This window comes from Brassica napus, chromosome C4 (genome assembly GCF_020379485.1).
Source record: "Brassica napus cultivar Da-Ae chromosome C4, Da-Ae, whole genome shotgun sequence".
Classification (NCBI taxonomy): Eukaryota; Viridiplantae; Streptophyta; class Magnoliopsida; order Brassicales; family Brassicaceae; genus Brassica; species Brassica napus.
In genome coordinates, this window is record NC_063447.1 from 40,646,953 (window position 1) to 40,671,631 (window position 24,679).

The 24,679-nt window shown below is 41.0% G+C and overlaps 1 protein-coding gene across 2 annotated transcripts; it reads right to left on the minus strand.

Moving 5' to 3' along the window:
- Nucleotides 1–17,671: 17,671 nt before the first annotated feature.
- On the minus strand, nucleotides 17,672–20,666 carry LOC106368657 (cysteine-rich receptor-like protein kinase 10). Of its 2 annotated transcripts, XM_013808670.3 has the most exons (7): nucleotides 19,783–20,647; nucleotides 19,326–19,466; nucleotides 19,111–19,229; nucleotides 18,803–19,013; nucleotides 18,462–18,699; nucleotides 18,227–18,377; nucleotides 17,672–18,154 (listed from the first exon to the last, which is right to left on the minus strand). In XM_013808670.3, exons 1-7 carry the CDS (start codon nucleotides 20,618–20,620, stop codon nucleotides 17,834–17,836), a joined length of 2,019 nt encoding a protein of 672 aa, XP_013664124.2. In that variant the 5' UTR covers nucleotides 20,621–20,647; the 3' UTR covers nucleotides 17,672–17,833. The 2 variants fall into 2 exon arrangements, with proteins under 2 accessions (XP_013664124.2, XP_048610678.1); XM_048754721.1 differs by lacking the exons at nucleotides 17,672–18,154; nucleotides 18,227–18,377 and having other exon boundaries at nucleotides 18,493–18,699; nucleotides 18,841–19,013; nucleotides 19,783–20,666.
- Between the last annotated feature and the right edge of the window lie 4,013 nt (nucleotides 20,667–24,679).

Sequence of the window (24,679 nt, forward strand, 5' to 3'; positions counted from 1 at the left end):
CTACGGCACCTGGATCACCCCTCGAGCTTCTCTCTCCAGTCTCGATCGTACAGCTTTTCGTTTCGTCTCAATCGGACTTTCCGTTGAGATTTTACGACGAAAACAAGTCAGCTCGACGAATCGAGACTGTCCGCATCAGCTCGTCGTGTGGCGAGCTGAGAGGGCTCATTCAGCTCGCCCTACGGCGACCTGGATCACCCCTTGAGCTTTCCTCTCCAGTCTCGATCGTACAGCTTTTCGTTTCGTCTTAATCGGACTTTCCGTTGAGATTTTACGACGAAAACAAGTCAGCTCGACGAATCGAGACTGTCCGCATTAGCTCGCCGTGTGGCGAACTGAGAGGGCTCATTCAGCTCGCCCTACAGCGACCGGGATCACCCCAACAGTTAGTGGTGAATCACCCCAACAGTTTGTTGTGAATCGAGACTGTCCGCATCAGCTCGCCGTGTGGCGAGCTGAGAGAGCTCACACAGCTCGCCCAATGGCGAGCTGGACCACTCCTCGAGCTTCTCTCTCGAGTCTCCATCGCGCAGATTTTTGTTTCGTCTCGATTTTACGATAAAAACCGCAAAGACTTTTTTTTTCGTATAAGATCGAATCGATCGTCTAAAACGGCAACGGTCGACATAAACGCCAAAATTGCCTAAACTAAACGAGAAATTTAAACGCAATCCGGTTTTATAAACTTCTGCCACGTTGAGTCGAAAACATCTAATCATAAACATCAGATGGATTTTTCAGCAATATACAAAGCACACCTAGTAAGTTAAGTAAAACCAGCAGTACGAAGAAATGAGAACATAAACTCGGATGTTGAAATCCCTTTTTCACTCCGAAACTCTCGTTGGTATTTCGTCAAAATCAATTCTTACGAGAATAAGTCAGAAGACACGAGAATAACGAAGAAGAGGCAGCCCAAAATCATCGATGAGACTAAGGTATGTCTGATTTGAAAATTTTATTAGACTTCTAATTTCTCGTAGGAAAGGAATGAAAACGTCTTGGAAACTGCCGAAAACCCTAGGGAACTTAGAATTTAGGTGGATAGTCTAGCAAGCTAAGTCGTAGGCGATTTTTCTATCTTGATCTATTGTTCTCTAACTGTTCAGGCAAAACTCGCAAACCGATCCATTCTCTCGTACAACCGAGAAACGATCGCCACGCATTCAAGCACACCATCTCACTTCCTAAAGAAAGAAGAAACTAGAGACACGAACGTCGTCTTAAAATGGACTCGCTCCTAGAAATTTTAGTGAAACCAACATATTCCAAGTTATCATCAATTAGTCGCGGTCTTTAATCGACCCGGATTGACGATCATCACTTCGAAGGGATGAAACCACCCCGCGACTGACTCCGCACGGGCTTTGTCTCCCTCGGATAAAAAAAGAAAAAACTTCCATACGAACATAGGAAAGATTATACGAAACTTTCATCGTATAAATCAAACCTAAAAACGGAAAAACGTTTCCTACGACCATGGACATACTTGGCATATCAATCTCGACAAACACTACTTGGCCCTTGTCCTATCATGCTTCACTTCGATGACGAGCTAGGTTACGGCATCCCCTTTATGGGCAATCCGAACCAACTCGACCTTATTGATAGCACGAAAGTGTCATGGCATAATTGTTGATCAACTACGTCCTTCGATATGCGGCTGAATACAACCTTCACGCCAAGCCAAAACATTCGACGGACAATGTAAACATGTCGAAAATCGACTAAGTTTTACATTCTCACAATTCACTCTATTTCCGAACTGCTCTAGCATGAATCAAACTACTTGACATCCAAACAACAACATAAGTTTTGGCTGCGACTGTCCGCAAACAAATCGAAGTGTTCCAGCAAAGCAGGGTTAAGACAAAACCTTTGCAGCACCACGCAACATCTTCGAGCCCACAAACAATTATCGTACCACCCAAAAACGGGAATCATACGGTAAATTCGTCATAACGAAACTCAGTCCTAACAACCAAACAGTTAACGGAAATGTTCCACTTGTCAAAAATTGACCAAGGTCCATATACTACGAATCACTTTAAGCCCGCTATGTATTACTCGTAAAATGCGGCATGTAAGGAAAACTCGTAACAGAGCTCCTATAGCTATACGGAACATCCTCAAATAGACACGAAAGAAATCTCGGAAGGCCAACACTTCACAAAGCACTATGAAGGAAAACACTTGTTCCCATGGACAAATTTACACGACACCTCAGTCATAATTCCTCGATCGCAAATAAAAATATTAGCATCCAAACATGAACAACAATTTTGGCTGCGAACATTCGTAGTCAAACTAGAATGTTTTTCAAATGCATGGCTAAGACTAAACCCTTGCAACATCGCGAAATATCTTCAAGCCCGCGAACATTTCAAGCACGAAATGTGGCATACGAAAGAATAACAAATCTTCAGCATCGCGAGACGTCGCAGATGCCTGAAGATTAGTTCTTCGACGAAATTTCCTTCCTCGATAAAAACACCTTCATGGAAGATCAAACAGTCATACGCACTAACATCTTCTCAAATATTCTTCGCAAAGACTCGAAACGGTATTTTTTACCATTAAGTTTGTTGCTGATCAAAACAAACTCTCAACGTCCTAAACAGACATAGCCATCTCACGAAGATGACTCTCTTACATCCGACACAAGGATAATAGCGCTATAAAAGAATCCGAAATTTTGGTCCAGCACTTCCGGTCTCCGGAGAGATGCTCGATTCATATCAAACAAGTCGTATAAGCCGAGAACCTATCGCGGACTTTAAATCGATACGAATCAGGAAGAAATCGCAACAGGAAAAACGATAGCCGGCCAGTCACCGCATAATCCTTAAACCGAAAGTAAACCTAAGTCTTGCCCTAAACCCAGCGCACTGGTCTCTAACATCTCTAGGCATAGTATCAAATACCCTGATACGAGATCCCAAAATTTGTCTCTTTGCCAATATTCGAACGTCTTCAGAAAATCCCGCAAGTTTACACACTGCGGAAAACTCTCGAAACAGATTATGGATATGGCAATTCACACAGAGTTAGATTACGAGACGACAACTCGTAGTCTTCCCTCTACACCCATATAAAATGCCATCGGCAGCAACATGCCTGATAACCTCTATATAAAAACCAGACCGTAAAGGTCTCGCTGGAGAACTAGTCATACAAACCTTAACTCCAAGACGAACTACGTAGGCAGCCGTCATAAGGCGCAGCCCCAATCTAATTGCGTTCTACTTTTAGAAGAGCGAGAAGACCACTTACCACGGACCTTTTCGACCATTAATTCCGCCTAACTCACCTAACTTGCCAAGCCACTCGCTAAAAACCTCACGCTAGAAGCTCATGGTTCTAACGAGCTGGGGGGCTAACAGTTGGGGTCAAAATCGGTCACGACTGAATCAATGTCTAAAAGTCCGTAAAAATCAGCATGAACGTTTTTACGAAAAATAAATCTTAGAAAAAGATCTATTTTTACGAAGAATCTTGCGGAGAAAACACATTCACGAAAAATCGGAGAAAGACGAGAACAAGGTTGCCGCGTAGCAACCAGTGCAAAAGCTGGTCGCTACGTAGCGACCGATCTCTCACCAAAGCTCGGTCGCTACGTAGCGTGCACAGTCGCTACGTAACGTGCTCGGTCGCTACGTAGCGTGCTCGGTCGCTACGTAGCGTGCTCGGTCGCTACGTAGCGTGCTCGGTCGCTACGTAGCGTGCTCGGTCGCTACGTAGCGTGCTCGGTCGCTACGTAGCGTGCTCGGTCGCTACGTAGCGTGCTCGGTCGCTACGTAGCGTGCTCGGTCGCTACGTAGCGTGCTCGGTCGCTACGTAGCGTGCTCGGTCGCTACGTACGTGCTCGGTCGCTACGTAGCGTGCTCGGTCGCTACGTAGCGTGCTCGGTCGCTACGTAGCGTGCTCGGTCGCTACGTAGCGTGCTCGGTCGCTACGTAGCGTGCTCGGTCGCTACGTAGCGTGCTCGGTCGCTACGTAGCGTGCTCGATCGCTACGTAGCGTGCTCGATCGCTACGTAGCGTGTAGCGACCGACCTCAAGCCAAACCTTCAAATGCTATCTCCCGAAGACCGTAGCAGGATCAGTCTATTTTTTCCGCTATTCTAACTCATCGATCAAACTTTACGGAAAATTCGTTCATTGTCAGAAGAAATCGTAGTAAACGTGTCGAGTCGGAAGACGGCCCAAAGGGACCTAAAGCACGACTCGAGGCCCACCCTACGATTTCTTAACCAAAAGCCCGTAAACGACAGCACGGTTTACGCTTGGTCCACAAGGAAGGATAAATGTCAAGTTTCCGCGGATAAATATGGAAGTTTTGAAGATAATTGTGAAGATCGGGAAAATGGAATATCTCCATTTTATGCTATGACGGCTTAAGGGCAGAAGAGTAAAAGTGTAAACCGACCTTGGAGCTAGTATATAAGAAGTCCTAGGCGAGGAGTATGAAGAGGAACTCTTTGAGACTCAGAACTCTCTGCACTTAGAAACTTAGGCTTATTTCTCGACAAGTTCGGTTTCTATGACTGGCACTCAATCACTAGATGAACTCGCCTAGGCAGTTCGATCTCTTGTCCAGCTCTACCAATTGAACTACGTTCGGCTTGACCCTCGAAAGGGGTACGTAGGCAGCCTTTCATAAGGTTCAGTCCGAAATCAATCAAAGTCTTTTAGATATCTTTTTCGTCTTTTGTTATCGAGCTGCGACTCAACTAAGATTAGGGGTTTATGTTGCTAGAACTAGGTAATTCACTGACGGCCCCTGCGGCCAAAGCCTTTGTATCCTCTTGTAATTATCGCAACGCTCTTACGCGAATTCGAAATAAGATCTACTTTCTTTGTAAATTCGTTTTATCATGTTTTCTCATATTTTCCGCATTTATTTGGTTACTTGTCGTTGGCTCTCGCAGAGATCCGGGTCCTCTGGAAAATTAGGGTTTTCCTAAGTTTCCATATTTTACGGAAATCGACAGTGTGAATTTCGGTTCCCACAGAGATGCCGGCTACTGCCGCCTGTTCGTCGAGAATCTAGAAGGAGCAGCCCTCGAATGGTTCGCGTGCCTTAAGCGAAACTCTATCGGGAGTTTCCGACAGCTCGCATCGGAATTTCTCAAGCAATACTCTATGTTCATAGAAAGAGAAACTTCCGATGTCGATCTCTGGAGTCTGTCCCAGAGGGAAGAGGAACCCCTTCGCGAGTTCATCAGCCGATTCAAGTTGGTAATGTCCAGGGTGAGCGGGATAAGCGACAAAGTTTCCATCGATGCGTTCAGAAAAGCGCTCTGGTACAAGTCGAAATTCAGAAAATGGATATCCCTCGAAAAACCGCGGACGATCCAAGACACCCTTCACAAGGCGACGGACTACATCATGATTGAGGAAGAAACGAAAATCTTATCGTAAAAACATAAGTCGGCGAGATCATCCTCAAAAGATGTAGACCCAAAAACGAGGAAGAAGAACCCTCGTAACGACACGTATGTCCATCACGAGGGGGAAGAACTCTAAGGAGCGCACAATTACGCGATCAGCTCAGACCAAGGCCGAACCACGGGTAATACGTGGACTCGCAATCAAGGATATGATGAAAACACCTTTTGCGAGTTCCACCAGTCCCGAGGACACTCGACGACTAACTGCAAGGTCTTGGGAGCAAGGCTGGCCGCGAAGCTACTAGCCGGAGAAATCTCGGAAGTGACCAGCTTGAAAGATCTCATCCTCGAGACCAATCGCCCCCCGAAGCCGGACAGAAATCTTCCCGCGGAGAAATCTCCCCAAAGAAACCAATCTGGAGATAAACGCGGCAGGAGGCCAGACGACAAAGGGAACGATAACAATCGTCGTAGAGTCAACATGATCATCGGAGGATCGCAATTCTGCAACGATACGGTTTCAGCCATCAAGGCTTACCAGCGGAAGGCGGAGTCAAGCACAAACTGGCCTACATGGTCTCCTACCCAAGATGATCAGAACTGCTCGATCACCTTCACAAAGGAGGAAGCCGGCGGGATTGATCAGCCTCACTGCGATCCGCTCGTCATAGACCTCCTCATACGAGATCTGGAAGTCGGAAGAGTATTCATTGACACGAGAAGCACGGTCAATGTAATCTTCCGCGATACTCTCAATCGGATGAGCATCGAACTCGGAGAAGTAACTCCAACTCCGAAACCGCTCACAGGATTTTTGGGCGAAGTATGGATGACCTTCGGATCGATTCAGCTACCAGTCATGGCCAAGGAGATCACGAAAATCGTCGAGTTCGCGGTAGTCGATCATCCTGCCATCTACAACGTGATCATGGGAACCCCATGGCTCAACGCTATTCAAGCCGTTCCATCGACGTACCACCTGGGAGTCAAATTCCCGACCCCAAACGGAGTCGCAGCTATCTAGGGATGTCAGAAACAGTCGCGACTGTGCTTCCTCGCGGAACACAAGTTAAGACAGATGACGACCTCTGCAACGGCAAATCGCAAACGCGCGAAGATTGATAAATCTTCGACCAACAACGTTCCAAGAAAAAACGATTTAACATCACGCAGGCGCTTCGGGTGTCGAAACTCAACATGAATCCGAAGCCGACACTACAACTCAACCGGAACATCCGGAAGAGAACACTCGCCCGGCCACGATCATTACGATCAAGGCGGTCAGCACGGCAACAACCGCCAAGTGAAAACACTCGCGGCATAAAACAGAACTACGAGATAGCTTGATCCTTGAAAGGGGTACGTAGGCAGCTCGTCGAAGGACGACTTCAGCTATCCCCCTCTCTAAAAGGGGGGGGGGGGAGTGGGTGCGTATACTCGTATACTCCCACATAGGAAAAGATGTGTTATTGTAATCGAATTCTATAGAGATTTCAAATTTTTTTACGAAATATGCGTCTTTTTAAGACAAAATCGCAAAATAATCTCACTTCAGCACCAAAAATATACGTATAGTTTTCGAAATAACTGCGAGACGTCGCCAAGTTAAAAATCGAGACGATACGAACAAATTGTCCGAACGCGACCACAACAAATCTTACATTCCGTTCGTCGATTGGCCCCGACGAACACATCAGCCGTCTTAAACAAACGTAACTTGATCACTCTTTTGATCTTCAAACGTCCAACACAAGGACGAAAGCGCGCTACAAAAAAATTCCGAAATTTTGGTCTAGCACTTCCAGTTGGCTTAAAAATTGTCTCTGGAAAGATGCTCAATTCGTACCATACAAGTCGTATAAGCCGAGAACCTATCGCGGACTTTAAATCGGTACGAATCAGGTAGAAATCGCAACAGGAAAACCGATAGCCGACTAGTCACCGCACAAACTTTAAAACCGAGAGTAAACCTAGGTCTTGCCCTAAACCCATCGCATTGGTCTCAGACATCTCAAAGACATGATATCTAAACGATACGAGATCCTAAAACATGTCTCTTCGTTCATATCTCAACATTCCCGAAAAGATCGTAAATAATTTTTACGAAAACTCACGTCTCGAACAAACTAACAGATTGAACGCTTCAACGAAGATAAATATGAGACGACAACTCATGTTTACTTCAAAACCCACTCTAAAACAAAGTAACTCAAACAAACATCCATTATATAAACCGCATAGCGGTAGGGGTTCAAAGCCACCAACGGCCAATCCCGACAAAAACGGCCAAAATTGGCCCATACAAAGTTCGAAAGCCACACTCGGCCAGACATATATGAACAAAGGCCACTCTCGGCCGCTAAATACTAGATAAAGGGAAAAACTCCTTCCCGTCAAAACGCTCACAGATCAAAGTTAAAACTCCCGGACAAGGAAGCTCCGAATGCATCCGCGGGAAAGTTCACTTCCTCATCGTCACCGGCAAAATCAGTCGTAGTTTCTACGGTATCAGTGGAAACCGGGATGGGATTCCAGAATCCCAGAATCTTCCCATCGATCGGAGGAATGCTCGCCTCGGCGTGAGCATGATCCTTCATGCCACCCTTCATTAACTCCATCTCCCTATCGAAAACGTAGTCATCTTCCTGCGTCTTCCAAAGGCTCCCGACGGAGCCGCGATACTCATGGAAGTCGCCCAGCGAGTTGAAAGCGCCCTTAAGATTCCCGTACTCAACCTGGAATTGAGAAGCGCGAGTCTTCATCACCTCGACGATTTCCCTCTTGCCCTTCCGTTCCGCCCTACGAACAGCCCTGGCATGATCACGAGCAAGTTAAGCGTCTCGCGCCAGCATCTCGTCTCGCATGCGAGCAAGATCCTTTTCCGCCTTCTCCGCCTTAAAGCGATAGATTATGGCCTCTCTATGGCTCGCCTCGATGGCTGATCCAAGCAAGTTCAAACCCTATAAAACCGATTGACACGTTATAAGCAAAAAAAAATAACAACGATCGTCAGAATTCTTAAAGTTTATACCCCGTTAATGATACGAGATCCTTCCGCAACAACTTTCGGCCTCCCTGACTCGCTCGTAGCCTGAGGAGCGTCAAAGCCCGACGGAAGACCAGCGAAGAAATCATCGAAGTCCGGAATAGGGACCTCGCTCGTACCGCTTCCATCGCCGAAAGCAAGGTTCGGATCCCATCCTGGAAGCATGCAGTCGTCCACCGAAAACTCCATGTCGCCGAGATCAATATCTTTCTCCTTCGAAGAGTTTGGCTCCGTCACAATCGTGGGAGCGGCGTTGGGACCTTGGTCTTCAGGTTCGGAATCACTCCTTGTTTCTCCGCCCAAAGCAGGACAAGGATGCATAAACCTCAGTGCCTTTCGAACTCTCTTCGGCGTAAAGGAAGTCCAGAAAAAAGGACCATTCCTGAGCAGATCTCTCATCGCAATAATGTCCTCAGGAAACGGAGCAAGAGGGTTGATAAAGGGACGATCGTTCAGCAACCTCCGAAACAGTGGGATACAACTATCCTCAACGGACGCCGCGTCTACACGGACGAAGAAGAAAAACTTCCTCCACGAGTTGAAGTTAGAAGCGAACCCCTTTACCACTGACATGAATTTCCGAGGAACTAGCCTGTACGTGTCCGTGTCCCTGATGATCTGTAATCGAAGAAGCGCTTCGAAGTGATCAACGGTGAGAGAGAGACCATGCTCGTAGCTCAGGACCAGGATCCCTATGAGGTGCTGGATGCCAAGAGGATTCAGTTGGCTTATCACCACCCCGAAACGACCCAACACACGGACGATGATCTCGGGGATCGGGAACCACAAACGGCAACGCACTACGAATGCCTCGTAACAAGTAAAGAAGCCCTCCGGGGGACTACTAGCGCATTCTCCTTGACGAGGAACCCTGAATTCCACCGCGTCCGAAATATGGTAGAACGACCGCATGACCTCGAGGAATTCACTAGTACTCCTACTCGGCGCACCTGCCTCCACCGGGCGATGGTTCATGACCGGGAACGATTTTTCTTTGGGAGGCATGATCGAACCGTAACACGCCACCCACCATGCCTCGTTCTCGGCTGGGTCTACCGAATGAGGAACGAATTCCATCTTCGGCACTCGAAGCTCTTCAGAAACGTTCGCGGGCAAGGACCCTTTCTTCGAACTCCTCTTCTTACTCGACATCTCGTGTTTTTCTTTTTAAATCAAGAAGGAAATGATAGGGAGAAAGAGAAAGAGAAAGAACTTTTCAAGAGAAACCTCTCTATGAGAATGAGTAAGTGTGAAAATTGTGAAGAAATTACCTCCCTTCTTATAGGCATGAGAAATTACTATTTACTTGCGGATTTTTGGATACGAACTTCGCCCAAATACACCAATCTCGTCCGAACTCGCCATACAGCGCATTGGGACCTCGCTAGAAATCCACGCTCCCAACGAGCTGGGGGGCTAACTGTTGGGGTCGAAAACGGTTACGACGAAGTTAACGTCCAAATCCCCGAAGAAGAAAAACGTAGAAACCTTCTTCGACAAATACTTTCTCGAAATAGATTCTTCTTTACAAAAAGCTTTGCGGAGGAAACACGAGTCATCAGACAAAGAGCTCGAAAAGGATCGTTACACAGCGACCGAACACGTCCATTCCGCTTGGTCGCTACGTAGCGACCGAGCTCGAGTCGAAACTCGGTCGCTATGTAGCGAGCGAGCTCGAACCAAAGTTCGGTCGCTACGTAGCGACCGAGCTCTTCCGAAACGTCGATACGACATTAGTCCATGCGTTCTCGTCTACCCTTCGATGCTATCTCTCGAAGACTGTAGCGAAACCATTTCACGATTCCCCGCCATGCTAAGTTATCGATCAAACTTTACCGTAAAAACCGCGGAAAGTTCGTTCTTTATCGAAAGAAGCCGTAATAAACGCTTCGAGTCGGAAGACGGCCCAAAGGGACCTAAGACATGATTCGAAGCCCAACTTACGATTTCTTAACCAACAGTCCGTAAGCCGCATGACGGTTTACGCTTGGTTCGCAAGGAAAGATAAATGTCAAGTTTCCGCGGATAAATATGAAATTTTGAAGATAATTACGAAGATCGGAAAAAATGGAATATCTCCATTTTTATGCTATGACGGTTTAAGGGCAGAAGGGGAAAAGCGTAAACCGACCTTGGAGCCAGTATATAAGGAGTCCTAGGCGAGAAGCATGGAGAAGGACTTCCACAGCAAACTTAGCACTTAGAGCGATTTATTTATATTTCCATTTTTGTTATTCGAGCTGCGACTCAACTAGGTTATTGCCGTCTTAGGGTTTTAGAACTAGGAATCTCGCCGACAGCTCTCGTAGCCCAGGCTCTTACCTTGTTGTAACGCTCAAACGCGAATTTGGAATAAGATCTACTTTGCTCTCTTTTCAATTTCTTATACTTTATCGTTGTCATTATTGTGTTCTGATTGCTTGGCGTGTGGTATTAGCAGATATCCGGGACCTCTGGGAAATTAGGGTTTTCCTAGTTTTCTTATTTAAACGGAAATCGACAGTGCGAATTTCGGTTCCTACACCCATGCTCTTCTTGGGGTTGTTCCTCACTAGCCTGATCTTCTTGATGTTGTTCCTCACTAGTCTGATCTGTATCCTTTTTGTTTGGTCCATCTTGATCATGGGATGTCCCTGAGTCATTTTCTCTGCCCCCCTCAGGATCAAGCTGGACTTGCTCAGAATTTGGTGCTACTGCTTCATTGTGAACATCATCTAGTGGGGATGGAGAGGTTCTAAGGACCTCACTACTCATAGGCTGAGTGATTCCTAAGCTCTCCATAATGGTTTTCAGGTTGTTAGCCCTATCTGATGGACCATGTGAGATATCTCTAAGGTTTTCCCAGTCCTTCTCATCATAATACCCCTTTGATTCCACAAACTTTACATCCCTTGACACCATCACCCTTCTTGAATCTGGTAGATAACACTTGTATTCCTTCTGTGTGTGTGAGTATCCAATGAACATAGCCTTGATACTCTTAGGTTCAAGCTTGTTCCTTTGTTGACCTGGTATCAACACATAACACGCACACCCAAACACACGCAAATGATCTATAGGAGGTGTCGTTTTGTTCAATACCTGAAATGGTGAGATATCATTGAGGACTCTGGTTGGGATTCTGTTGATAAGATAGCATGCATAAACCACAACATCTCCCCAAAATCTCTTTGGAACATTGGTGTGGAACATCATACTCCTTGCAACTTCCATGAGATGGCGATTCTTTCTTTCAGCCACACCATTTTGTTGTGGTGTGTATGGACAGCTTGTTTGATGGATTATCCTTGCTTGGCTAGATGATTTTTAAAGGCATGGCTTGTGTACTCTCCACCATTGTCAGACCTAAAAAATTTAATCTTGGAGTTGAAATGGTTAGTGACATAGTTCTGAAAGTTTATAAAGGCTTCTAAGACCCTATCTTTACTTGAAATCAATGTGAGTCATGTATACTTTGATTTTTCATCTATGAATGTGACAAAGTATTTATGGTTTTCTCTAGATCCACATGGAGCAGTCTAAACATCAGAGTGAATTAAATCAAAGCAATTCTCATAGATAGTGATAGATTTAGGGAAAACAGATTTACAATGTTTACCAAGAATACAAGCCTCACAATTTTCATTCTTAAACGATAGATTAGGTAACATCAATCCAAGTGCTCTAGAATGAGGGTGACCTAATCTAGCATGCCATAACTCATCACTTGCTAAAACAGAAGTAGATTTAAAAGCATAAGGTAAATCCGATCTAAGCTTGGTGTCTTTAAGCACATAGAGCTCTCCATTGCTTACACCTTTTCCCAACATCTTACTGGTCTCAATATCCTGAAAGCACACCTCATTAGGACTAAAAATCACATTACAATTAAGATCATTAGTAGCTCTTTTCACAGATAACAAATTTGATGTGAAACTAGGCATATAAAGTGCTTCAGAGTCTTTATCAAACAGTTTCAGGTTTCCTACTCCAGTAATAGGTATACTATCTCCATTTGCAATTAGAACACTCCCTAGAGCCGGTTTGACATTGCTAATGAGATTTACATCCCTAATCATATGATGTGAAGCTCCTGAGTCAATTATCAAGGGTCTAGTAGTTTCAGATGCATTTATAATAGAGTTTAAAGCATAACTACTAAGGTTACCAGAGTTGGCATTGAGGGCCTTTATAAGAGCCTCAAGGTCAGACTTGCAGATGAAAGTATCCTCATTGGATGACTGAGAAGTGGCTTGAGACCCTGATCCAACCACACGAGTAGTTGCTGTCATGGCTCTCCCATCTTCTCCCATGCGCATAGTAGGATAGTTTGGCTGAGAACCTTCTTGAGCTCTAGCTTCATGAGCTCGGCCTTGATTGTATTTGTTGGATGAAGCTGGCCTGAGGTGAGGATGGAGAATCCAGCAGTTGGTTTTGGAGTGACCAATCTTCTTACAATGTTCACAAGTTACTTGTTTATCTCCTCCACCACCTCTTGGCTTGAAGTGGGCTTTGTTGGCTGCAACATTCTCCACCTTCTCCACCTTGTTGGCCATAGATAGCTCTCCTTTTCTACCAAGCAAACCATCTGAGCCGAGTTCCTTTTGGAGTTGCGCACACACATCATCATAGCTTGGGAGCTCCTTAGCTCTCAATATGTGCTTAAGAACATCATTGAAGCTCGGGTTGAGTGTGAGAAGCAGTCCAAATACTTTGTCTTGCTCACGCCTTTCTTCAATGATGTTGGGGTCGTTTGTGCTTGGCCGAAGCATGTCAAGCTCAGACCACAACTGGCTATACTTCCCAAGATGCTTGGTGAAGTCTATTTCCTCTTGTTGCAAGTTATTTATGGCTCTCTTCACCTCAAAGATCCTGGTCAAGTTTGAAGTGTTGCCATAAATCTTGTGAAGAGTTTCCCACAATTGCTTTGCGGTCTCACAATGAGAGTAAGCCTCCATTATTGGAGTATCAAGCGAGCCTTGCAAGGAAGACAGCACCATGAGATCTTCCTGACCCCATTTGCCTTCATCCACCACTACAATCTCCTTGCCGTCAGCTCCTTGGGTGATCTTTCTTGGTGCCTCACTCGTGGTGATGTGCTCCCATAGACCTCGTCCTCCAAGAGCAGTTTCGGCCAATCTAGACCAGGTAATGTAGTTACCTCGTTTTAGAGTAACCGGAATCATAACAAGCTTGTATTGCTCCATCACTTCTTTTTGAGTTTGGTTTGAGTTAAGTAACTGTGGAACCAGAACCAGAGAAATGAGCACTAGCAAAAGTAGATCTATTATCCAGTGGACAAAGACAGATTCTTGCAAGAACAGAGAAATTAGATGGTTTGAAAGGAAGAGAGAAGTAAAGTAAGAGTGTTTGCGGAAGCGAGTAAGAGGTATAGGAGCTTAATGCTCTGATACCATGAGAGAAAATGAAGAACATGATGAACAAGAGAGAGAGTAATGTTTGAATTTGAGAGTGAGAGAGAATGAGGAAAATATTTTCCAATATTTAATTGTGGATCTGAGTACAAGCATTTAAAAGCAAGTTGCCTCATACCAAATATAATACAATATTCATTGTTTTAAAAAATATCTTCAAGAGTCTTCTTTTCTCTTCTTCTTCTCTTCAATAAGATACCTTATAAAGCCTTATAAAACCTTATAAGTCTCTAACTAACTTCTCAAGTCTGGCAGCTTGTTTCTGTTTCATGTCAATAACAACAAGATAATACAACAAAATCAACCAAAACAACATAGATTCAATGCTAACAGGCTAAGCATAAGGGATGAACCAACAACAAGTTTAGCAAGAACCACAAATTAAAAATGAAGCAAGGTTGAAACTGAACTTCTCAGTTCACCCTCGCCAACATGTCAATGAGTTGTTGACATTATTAAGTCATTCATGAACAAAGATGAGATAAGATCCCTGCTAAACCAAAGATAGAGGAAAACCCGCAACAAGATGGGGAAGAGATCACGAACAAATCCCTAGAGCTCCCAACGAAAGACAACTCCCGCACATTCGAGAGAGAAGATACAAAACAGGATCTAGAGATCATAGGGAGAGGAACCAGAGAATCGGAATTGTGTGTTCTAAATAATATGTGAGTTCCTGCGTGTGTTGATATATCATGGCTTATATGGGTTTTGACCATGATATAAGTCTGGTTCTAAAGTCAATATTATATATTTCGAATCTACTTCAGAGAATTTGAAGGTCTATACATTGTGGAGCATTTTGGAGACTTTGGGGATGGTTGGATCATGAGGAGAACGGATGCTGGAAAGTTGAATTCGGAGTCAATCATTCACCATTGTGTAGCAAACCAACGTGCTTTGATGATGTTTCAAGAAATTTCACAAGTGTCCAGAAGTTTTCCTTATTTGCAAACAAGCTCCTAGACGTGATTTACCATATATTAGGTTTTCTTATGGCATCGTTTGGGCTACGCTTAATTTATTTTTAGAGAGATTTGGAGAGAAAGATCAATACTCATTCAGAGATTGATTTGGAAGTCCAGTATTTCTATATTTACCTGAATACAAGTTATTCGGACTTTTATTATGTTTTCTTTAATAATGTCTGAATAATCACCCTATTGAATTTAGGAATTCCTAAGGTTTCAGATGAATTGTTAAGTTGATAGAATTTCTAGGGTTATCCATGATTTCTTCATCACTAATGGTTCTTAATGATGAATTCTAGAGTAATTAACTAGAACTCTGATCATACGATAATAAATTAGATGCGACATTGATTACCTGAAACTATCTTTGAACTAATTAACTATTGACAAAGAGATTTGGTTTAGAAATTTAGTGAACTTATCATATTGTTCTTAATGCTTGTCTTAGTGTTATGATTTCACAAACAGATTTGGAATTCTATGATCTAGACATAGATTAGTCTCTCAGCGATAGTTGATTGATTGATAATTGTGATATGAGTTTGAGAACTGTTTTTCATAAACCCTTAGCACTCTGTTACTTGCAATTCTGACTTGCTTGTTTGAATTCCCTGGATCTAACGTTATGCTTTACAAACTGATTTACTACTTTCTTTACTATTTTTGGTATTATTCTACCTTAATCTGAACTGATAGTCTATTGTATGAAACATTGAGTCTCTGTCGATTGGATTTCTAATTACTGCACTAAGTACAACGCACCTCTGATATTGCATAGTAGCTCAAGGGTAAATTTAAGCCTATTAATATATTATGGTTTTTACTCATTTTTAACCATGATATAAGTCCAGTTTAGAGTCTACTATATTATGTTTGGAGTCGTTTTAGAGTTTTTAAAGGTATGATTTAGAAATATTTAGAGATTCTGGAGAAAATGGGAGCTTGAAGAGAATTTATGCTGAAGTGAGCAAGTCAGAGTCTAGCATACAGGCTTGTGTCGATCGGCGACACTGGTGGCGATCGACACCCATGTGGATCAAGCAAACCAACATGATTTGAATTGAAAAGGCTCAGAACTTTCTAGTATTTACAAAGAAGCCCAAAACGTGTTTTATCTATAAATTAACTATTTTAAACCATTGTTTAGGTTACATTTTACTTTAGCCTATTTTAGATTTGGAGAGAAGATCAGAACTCCTTGAGAGATCGATTGGAAGTCTTGTTTTGATTTCTTTGATATTTATTCAGAGTATGATTTGCATTCCTACTATTATGTATGAGTAATGTACTTGTTAAATTTATGAGTTTCTAGTGTTTAGGATGAATTGCTAATTGATAGAATCGCTATGGTTCTATACATCTTGATTGTTTTTAATGATATATTTGGATTGACAACCTGAAATCTAGAGCACATGATAATTGGTAGACACTATAGTTTTATTTGTTATATGAATTAATCTTGATGAGCTAAATACCTATTCACAACGCAATTTAGTTTAGAGATTTATTGAACATAATCAAACTTGCGTTTAACACTTATCTTAATCAATTGAATTCGCAAAGAGATTTGAAATTTTAGGATCTAGACATAGATAGTCTCTGTAGTGACAACTGGTTGATTTAATTATTCTTGTTTGAGTTTTAGAATCATTCATAATAAACCCATGGCATCTGTTGATTGCAGTTCTGAAGTGTCTGTTTGATTTCCATGGATCTAACACTTTCTCCCATATAGTTTACAACTCGATTTACTTACTATTTTTTTTTTTTGCTTTTTTATCTACTGTCTAGTTTAGTGTCTAGTTTAGTCTGAAACTAATAGTCTATTGTGTGAGACATAGAGTCCTTGTAGATTTGATTTCTAAATAGTGCGATGAACCTCTTATAATTGTAGAATAGTTCTACGAATAAAATTGAGCTTATCAAATTTTGGTGACGCTGCCGAGGTCTCTGATCAACTAGGTGTATGATTTTAGGTTTTCCTTTTCTATTTACTTACAACAGTTTCTTGAATATTTTAGGTGTATGCGTTGCAGTACAAAAGCAACATGATTAACCAGTGATTTTTCTAGATACGAATCTATAGCCGTGGACTTATTTTTCAACCGGTAATTGTGTCTATTTTTCACCTAGCCACTATTTTGGCTCTATAGCCATGATTTTGATGTGGCTATGCCGTGATTATAGAGAATACTTCTAGTGGTGTAGATGAGAGCAGCGATGGCCGCTGCCAGAAATGACTATAAATGTTAGAAAATGAAGAGGACTATTTTGGCTCTATAGCCATGATTTTGATGTGGCTATGCCGTGATTATAGAGAATACTACTAGTGGTGTAGATGAGACCGGCGATGGCCGCTGTCAGAAATGATTATAAATGTTAGAAAATGAAGAGGTCATTTGATCGCTCTTTTGGAAGATAGAGAAAATGACTTTTTATCACGTTGTCTGGCCTCTCTTTTCTTTCTTTTTTTCTCTAGTGGCAAATTATAATTCTTATAAATCAGTTCTAAAGACTAATTTCTTGACCTTTCCAGCTCGGTTCTTTTCACGGCTCATTTTAGCGCGTATTGGCAATTTTTAACAGTTGATATATGTAGAACAAATATTTACCCCATCGCTGCTAATGTAAGTTCATCCACCATTGCTACTCCCTTGTCCAATGGGAGCATTCAAGTGTCTCCTCTCTTGAAAGGGTTTGTATACATTTGGGTTCATGTAAGACAAATAATTATTATATCGAAAATTATAGAGGTAGTATATATTTTATCTAAACTATCCTCGACATCTAAACTTGAAGAAGTCAAGTTGCATGATTTCTGTAAAAAAGAAACAACTAAAAATAAAAATAAAACCAAAAAATAAATCTAAACTAACCAAATTATAATTCGTACAAAAACACAACAAAAAACTAAACAATAAACAAGATTAACAGCTCTCGAAGTATGCAATAAGTGCTCATTTGAATTCAATACATAGCAGTTGATTCAAGCTTGAAGGTTAAGACCAAATCAACGAGGATATAAACTAGTGATTGATGCATCATCAGTGGACACTGTAAAAGACTTGCTCGCCGTAGATTGATCTGAATCAAGAGGGTCTTTGGGTCTAGTATGATAAAAAAACCCTGGTCGCCTGGGCACAGGTAAATTCATAGTATTACTAGTGAACATCACCAATATGGTTGATAACGCTGGACGGTCTATAGGATCTTCTTGAACACATAAAAGACCGATATGGATGCATCGAACAACTTCACTCTTATTGCAATTATCTACTATAATTGGATCCACGAGGTCTAAGGCTGTTCCGTTATTCCAAAGCCTCCAAGCCTATAACATTAGTCAATCAATAAATTTCAACCCCATCTTATATAAAAAACTTGTGATTTGTCTTAAACTTACATATGTGACCAAGTCATGTGAATTATTCGTCTCATCGAAGCTGGTATTTTTCCTACCACTTATAATCTCAAGTACTAACACTCCGAAGCTATAGACATCAGACTTCATTGAGAACTGACCACGCATAGCATATTCCGGAGACATGTAACCACTGGAATCCACAACTAAACTTGAGTATGTTGGCAAATTAGTGTTTAAAAAACTCAACATAAAAGTAGCTGAGAAGAAGACTTACTAGGTACCCACTATTCTACTTGTATTTTCTTGGGTTTGGTCCAACCCGAAGATCCTAGCCATTCCAAAATCTGCAATTTTCGGATTCATATTCTCATCCAAGAGAACATTACTTGCTTTTAGGTCACGATGTATGATTGTAAGCCTTGAATCTTGATGGAGATACAGAACCCCCCGAGCAATTCCTCCAATGATATTGTATCGCCGAGTCCAGTCCAACTGACCTCGCTTTACAGGGTCTGTAAACGTCCATGAGTTACAGTTAGATCCTAAGACTTGCCAAAGCTCTGAGTTTCAAGAATGTTTAAATTATCAAAGAAACAAAGAAATGAATCAACTGACCGAAGAGGAAATAATTAAGGCTTTTGTTTGGTACATACTCGTAGACCAATATCCTTTCTTCGCGTTCTAAAGAAAATCCGAGAAGCCTGACTAGATTTCTGTGCTGAAGCTTTGCAACAAGAACAACCTCGTTCTTGAACTCTGTGTCACCTTGATCTGATGATTTTGACAGTCTCTTCACAGCAACTTCAGTGCCATTCGGAAATATACCCTATCCAGTTTCCCCAGCATCATCTCGTTATCCAAAGGTACTCACAACAAATTTCAATTAGAAGTAACAAACCCCACGCACGTTTAAGAATTAATACCTTGTAGACCTCGCCGAATCCACCTCGACCAATCTTATTATCTTCTGAATAATCATTTGTTGCAGCTTGAATTGTTCTATAATCAAGTTGCAGCGAATCAATGGTTGTTATATCGTCCGCTGTTGCACAATGAAATTCTTAGTAATCAGGAAAAAAGAGGCTGATCAATGAGATTAGTGAACCCAGTAAAGATTAGTAATCACTTGAATCTTTACCATTATTAAATGTGGGTTCCGTCTCATTAGTCCTTTTTTGCCTCTTTGCAAGGAAACAATAACCAGCTATTAAAAGCAGAACAATCACTATAGTTGGCACAACAATGGCTACCACTAACACAGATGACCTCTCATCTTTTCCTGCGTTTGAAAAGACATTTAAAAGATCAAATTCTGTCAAATGGAAGAAATTCTGCATTGCAAAATAAGGGGAAGAAGATAAATGATAGACAAAGAACTCTGAAATTCTATTAGAATGACAACATTTTTCTCCACAATATGGAGAAGTCAGAGAAAAAAGGGGTTGAACACTGATCAAATAATAGTAGTAGACAAAAAACAAATCTGAAATTTTGTTGAGAAGAAACGTTTTTTACATTGGTATTGTTAATTTGGATTAATTATGAAAATTTCCGCCTTGAAACATGAAAAACAAAGGAGTAGATAGAGCTCTGACCTGGCGGGGGAGGAGTAGAAACAGGGGGGGATAGCGATGCTTGAAATGTTCTAGCGATGGATTCGTTGAAAAATGGGTACGACTCGTATCTTGAATTACAGCTCGGTAAAAGAAGTCTCGACCCAGTATTGTCAGTGTGTAGTTGATTGATGGACGTTACCAAACACCGTGAACAGTCTTGTGTTGTCAGATCGGGGGTGCACTGAACAAGTCCATATACACTCTGAAACTCAGTAAAGTTGGTTCGTCTCGCACCCAGTTTTCTTGAACTATCAGCGGCGTCTCTTGCGGCTTGGTTCATCAGGGCTAAAACCAAATCTCGGAAGCTCCGTTGTTGGTCAGGTGGAATAGTAATACCGCTGGACAAGGTATATCCTCCATCGGTTCTTACGTTCGAGAGAATATTGTGGTTAGAGTATCTGAGCATACAGTCATCGTAATAGAGTACGACATCTCTCTGAGTTGGACACCGCCTTAAGGATTCGTTGACGGAAAAGGTAACGCAGTTACGGCAAACTTCTCCGGAGACGTCTCCGCGGCAAAGGAAAAGTCCGGTGACTCTGGCTGGGTCTTGACCCGCTGTGGAGTTTTGGAATCCGGTGGAGTGTGAAGCGTTGCTGGAAGAGAGGAAAGACAAAAGAGTTACGAGATTGTTATAGTAAGTGCTGTTCCTTGAGTACGTTGTTGTATTCGGACAAACAAAGTATAAGAGGGAAGGACTCTGAGCAGAAGCTCTAAAGCTAGAGAGGAAGGAAAAAAGGAAAACAAAAAAGAAAGAAGTGGGAAAAGACATCGTTCGACTTCTACTATTTGGGTTTCTCACATCATGGAGCTTCATTTATATGGATTTATTTTGATTCTAGATAACAAACTTGAGATGCAGGATAGTTGTGAAAAGACCATAAGCGACTCGAAGTAGACGGGGATTGTTTTTCTCGATGTCATTTTTTGGCTTTATTTTATTTATTTATTTTTTTGCTTTTATTCTTGGAACAATTTCTCAAATGATGTTCAGGACATCTACAATAGTATACAATAATATTTTTTTTATATTTTACTCTAAAATAGAGTACCCCTATTATAAAGTTGGATTTGCTCTAGGACCATCTCCAATGGTTCATTCTATTTTTCACTCTAAAGTAGAGTAACTTTATAATAGAGTTGTGATATATTCCAATGGTATTCTATTTAGAGTGAAAAATAGAGTATGAACAAAACTAAAAAACAAATTACTCTATATATATAGAGTAAACTCATTTTTTACTCTATTATAAGTAAAAAATAAAGTACCATTAGAACATTTTTACTTTAAACTCTATTTTAGAGTGGAAAATATAATGAGGTTGGAGATGCCAAAATGGTCCACTCTATGACAGAGTTACTCTATATTCCACTCTATTATAGATTAACTATATTATAGAGTAAACCTTTGGAGCAAATCCAACTCTATAAGAGCATCTCCAATGACACTTTATTTTTTCCTCTATTATTTACACTAAAATAGAGTAACTCTAATTTAGTGTAACTTTTGCTCCAATGGTGTTACCTATAATAGAGTTACTCTATTATAGAGTGAAATATAGAGGAATGCCATATTTGACTCTATATTTGGAGTGGAAAAATGACATTCCTCTATATTTCACTCTATAATAGAGCACTATTGTAGCAAAAGTTACACTATAATAGAGTTACTTTATTTTGGCGTAAATTATAAATGAAAAAATAGAGTTCCATTGGAGATGATGGTGTAATAGAGTTACTTTATAATAAAGTTACTCTATTTTACAGTGAAATATAGAGAAAATTATTGTGTATTATTGGAGATGGTCTCAAAGGGATGATTTTTTTCTGATATGGATCCAAGTCATTTCCTTTTTATTTTCAATTTAAATAGAAAATAAATCAAAATAACCAAAAACTCTTAAGAATTTAAACATATTTACTAACTCACGATACTATTCTACCCAAAATCCGACCAAGATTTTGACTCTAAACGTTACCCATTTATAACCATAAATACCTAAATCAAAAACATAACCCCTATTTCCATCCAATTTTCGTGTTCTTATCCCAACTTTTTAGTTTGATTTTCTTGTTTTTATCTTAAATCGATGAATCCATCATCATCCTCAATCTATTTTGTCACATTTGGAATTGAATTTCATATTCACCGTACGAAATTCACGACAACGAAGAACATAAAAGTATTACTAGTATAACTAGTATAATTAAAACGAATGCTACTAGTGCAAATCAAACGTGTATAACTAGTACAATTAGAACACATATATCTAGTATAACTGGTACAAATAAAACACATATAATATAACTAATATAACTAAAATTTGTAGAACTAATACAACTAGTATAACTAATACAACTTTATAACTTTTGTTCTGGTAACTTATAAACAGAGATTTTATTATGCTAAATCAATATTTAATTAATGGTCATTTGAGATTATGTGATGTGATAATGATTTGTTCTACTAGTTACTATTTGTTTTAAATGTTTTCATTCTTTTTGCTCCCAAAGCCAAAAAAGGCAGTTGCGAAAACGGAAAATGTTGCAATAAAAAAGGATTCAGAAGTGTATATTGCAAAGATGATGACCCATCACAAAACGGTCACCAGTCGGAGCTTTGTGGAGTAAGAATTTGATTTGAACTATTTTGATAGTTTTATTAACAAAAGGAAATTGCGACCATATTCCCAATTTCTATTTTTTATGAGTTTGACTGGTGACCATTCTGAAAACTGATGTGGCCATCAGATCAGCAACTGAACCAGAGGTCAACCCAAAGCCCTACTCAACCAGCGAGGCGCCAACCAGGACATACGTGCACTAAACATGTCATATCTTACACACCAGGAGGTTTTAAATGACGAGGCTATTTTTTTATGGATTCTACACTCAAGAAGGAGTCCAGGTCAATTTAAATTGGGCCAAAATAATCACGGAACAAGAAGTTATGAATTTTACAAGTCAGAGGTTTCTTAGCCCGTCCATCTGCGAGTACCCGACTTTGGAAGAGGATTCAAGCCCAAATAAGAATCGTCCTGAACCAAAACCTATCATAGGAGTCAAGAGGAGTTTATCAGCTTTCCAGAAAGCCCAAGATCAGGAGAAATGGCCACGGAAATTAGGAGATATGATCAATTTCCCAAAACTGGCCAAACCAGTTCTACACTTGCCTTATTTGGAAGATCTGGTGTTCACGTCAAACCAACCTCAAGAATGGCAACCAGGCGACCTTCTAAGTCATTCAGAGGCACTCCACAACATCATAGGAAGCACCAAGCCACACTGGATCAGGCGGATCCCAATCAAACCAAAAGATCAAGCCGGTTTGCATCAATTGGCCAAACCGACATCATTTAAGGAAAGTCTTCAACCAATTCAACTTGGTTCGACCCAGAGATAATTATGGGAACCAGGAGATACTTTAGACCATTCAGAAGACATCCAAGAAGTCCTTATCTGCACCAGCACCCAGGAGATCAGGTGGATCTCTCTCTCCATCAACATTCCATATATGACCACAATTACACTAAATGCTTTGGAGGAGTTTCTACAGATTTTTGCCCAAGACCAACGGCCATATTCTCTTCTATTAAGACCAAGGAGTATTTCAGGAAGGCTTGAAGATCATGGCCACGTCCAGAAGCTGTCCAGATACAAGATCATCCAAGTTATCCTTCTGAAGGCACAAATCGAGCTAACGGCTAGTTTCCATGGAGCCATCAAAGTCTTCTCATCCAAGACTTTTATTTCGATTTATTTTCTTTCCTTATGTCATTTTCAGACTGTTAGAGAGTAATTTGTCGAGCCTATAAAGCTCTAGTCTTTGCTTCATTGCAAATCACCCCATTTTTGAAAGTAAAAGAATTATTCAGTTTTCTAGTTTTCTTAAAACTATTGTTCTAAGTCTTTTGAGTTTGTGTGAAGCAACTCCAAAGAACCTTGACTTATCAAGGCTCCTTTCCATAGAGTCTTGTGGCGTCCTCACCCCCCCCCCCCCCTAATACTTCCATTTCAATTTGTTTGCCAAGCTCGAGAGTGATACAAGCAAAGCACCATCTCAATCCACTTCAATCATCAACTGATTAGGCTGAGAGTGTCCCACGACCAGCAGCCTAATTCCATTCTATCCTTTGTTTAGTTATCTTATTTTGTTCTTAGTATAAACCTCATCTCATTGCATTTGCATTTGTTTCAGATTTACATCTCGGATTCCATTCATATCCCCCACCCGATTATATTTTTGGTCGATCCATCTAGCTTCCATCATCCATCTCGTCCACCCTGATTCCCAGCCTGCAACATTTGGTATCAGAGCCCAAGCTCCTGAATAAGGTCACTCTATCCTTGCATCATTCATATTTGTTTGCATTTGTTTTTAATTTAAAAAAAAAAAGTTTTTGCATTGTTATTGTTCTTAAGAAAAGAAAATTAAAGAAGAAGGAGTTGTCTAGTTTGATCCACGAAATTATTTTCAAACACTTGTTTAGTTGTTTGCATTCATTCCCCCCAGCTCCACTTGCCATATTTAGATTTTTTGCATTCATTTAAAAAAAAAAATCTGCATTTCCATATTTGTTTCTTGCATTGAAAAGTTAAAAAAAAAAAGAAGGCATAACATTTAATTTATTTCGTGCATACCATATTTGTTTCATAAGTTTGTTATTTGCATTCAAAAAAAAAATCATTCATATTGCTTGCATTTTTTTTTTCATTTTATAAACCGAAAACCCATAAAAACAGTTTCTTTGTTTCAAGTTTTGTTTCTTCATTTTTGTGTTCTTGCTGTTCATCATATTTTAAAACCACAAAAAAGAAAAAGAAAGATGTTTTTGATTCATGTTACTTGCACTTAGTTTCGAAATTCTTGTTAGTT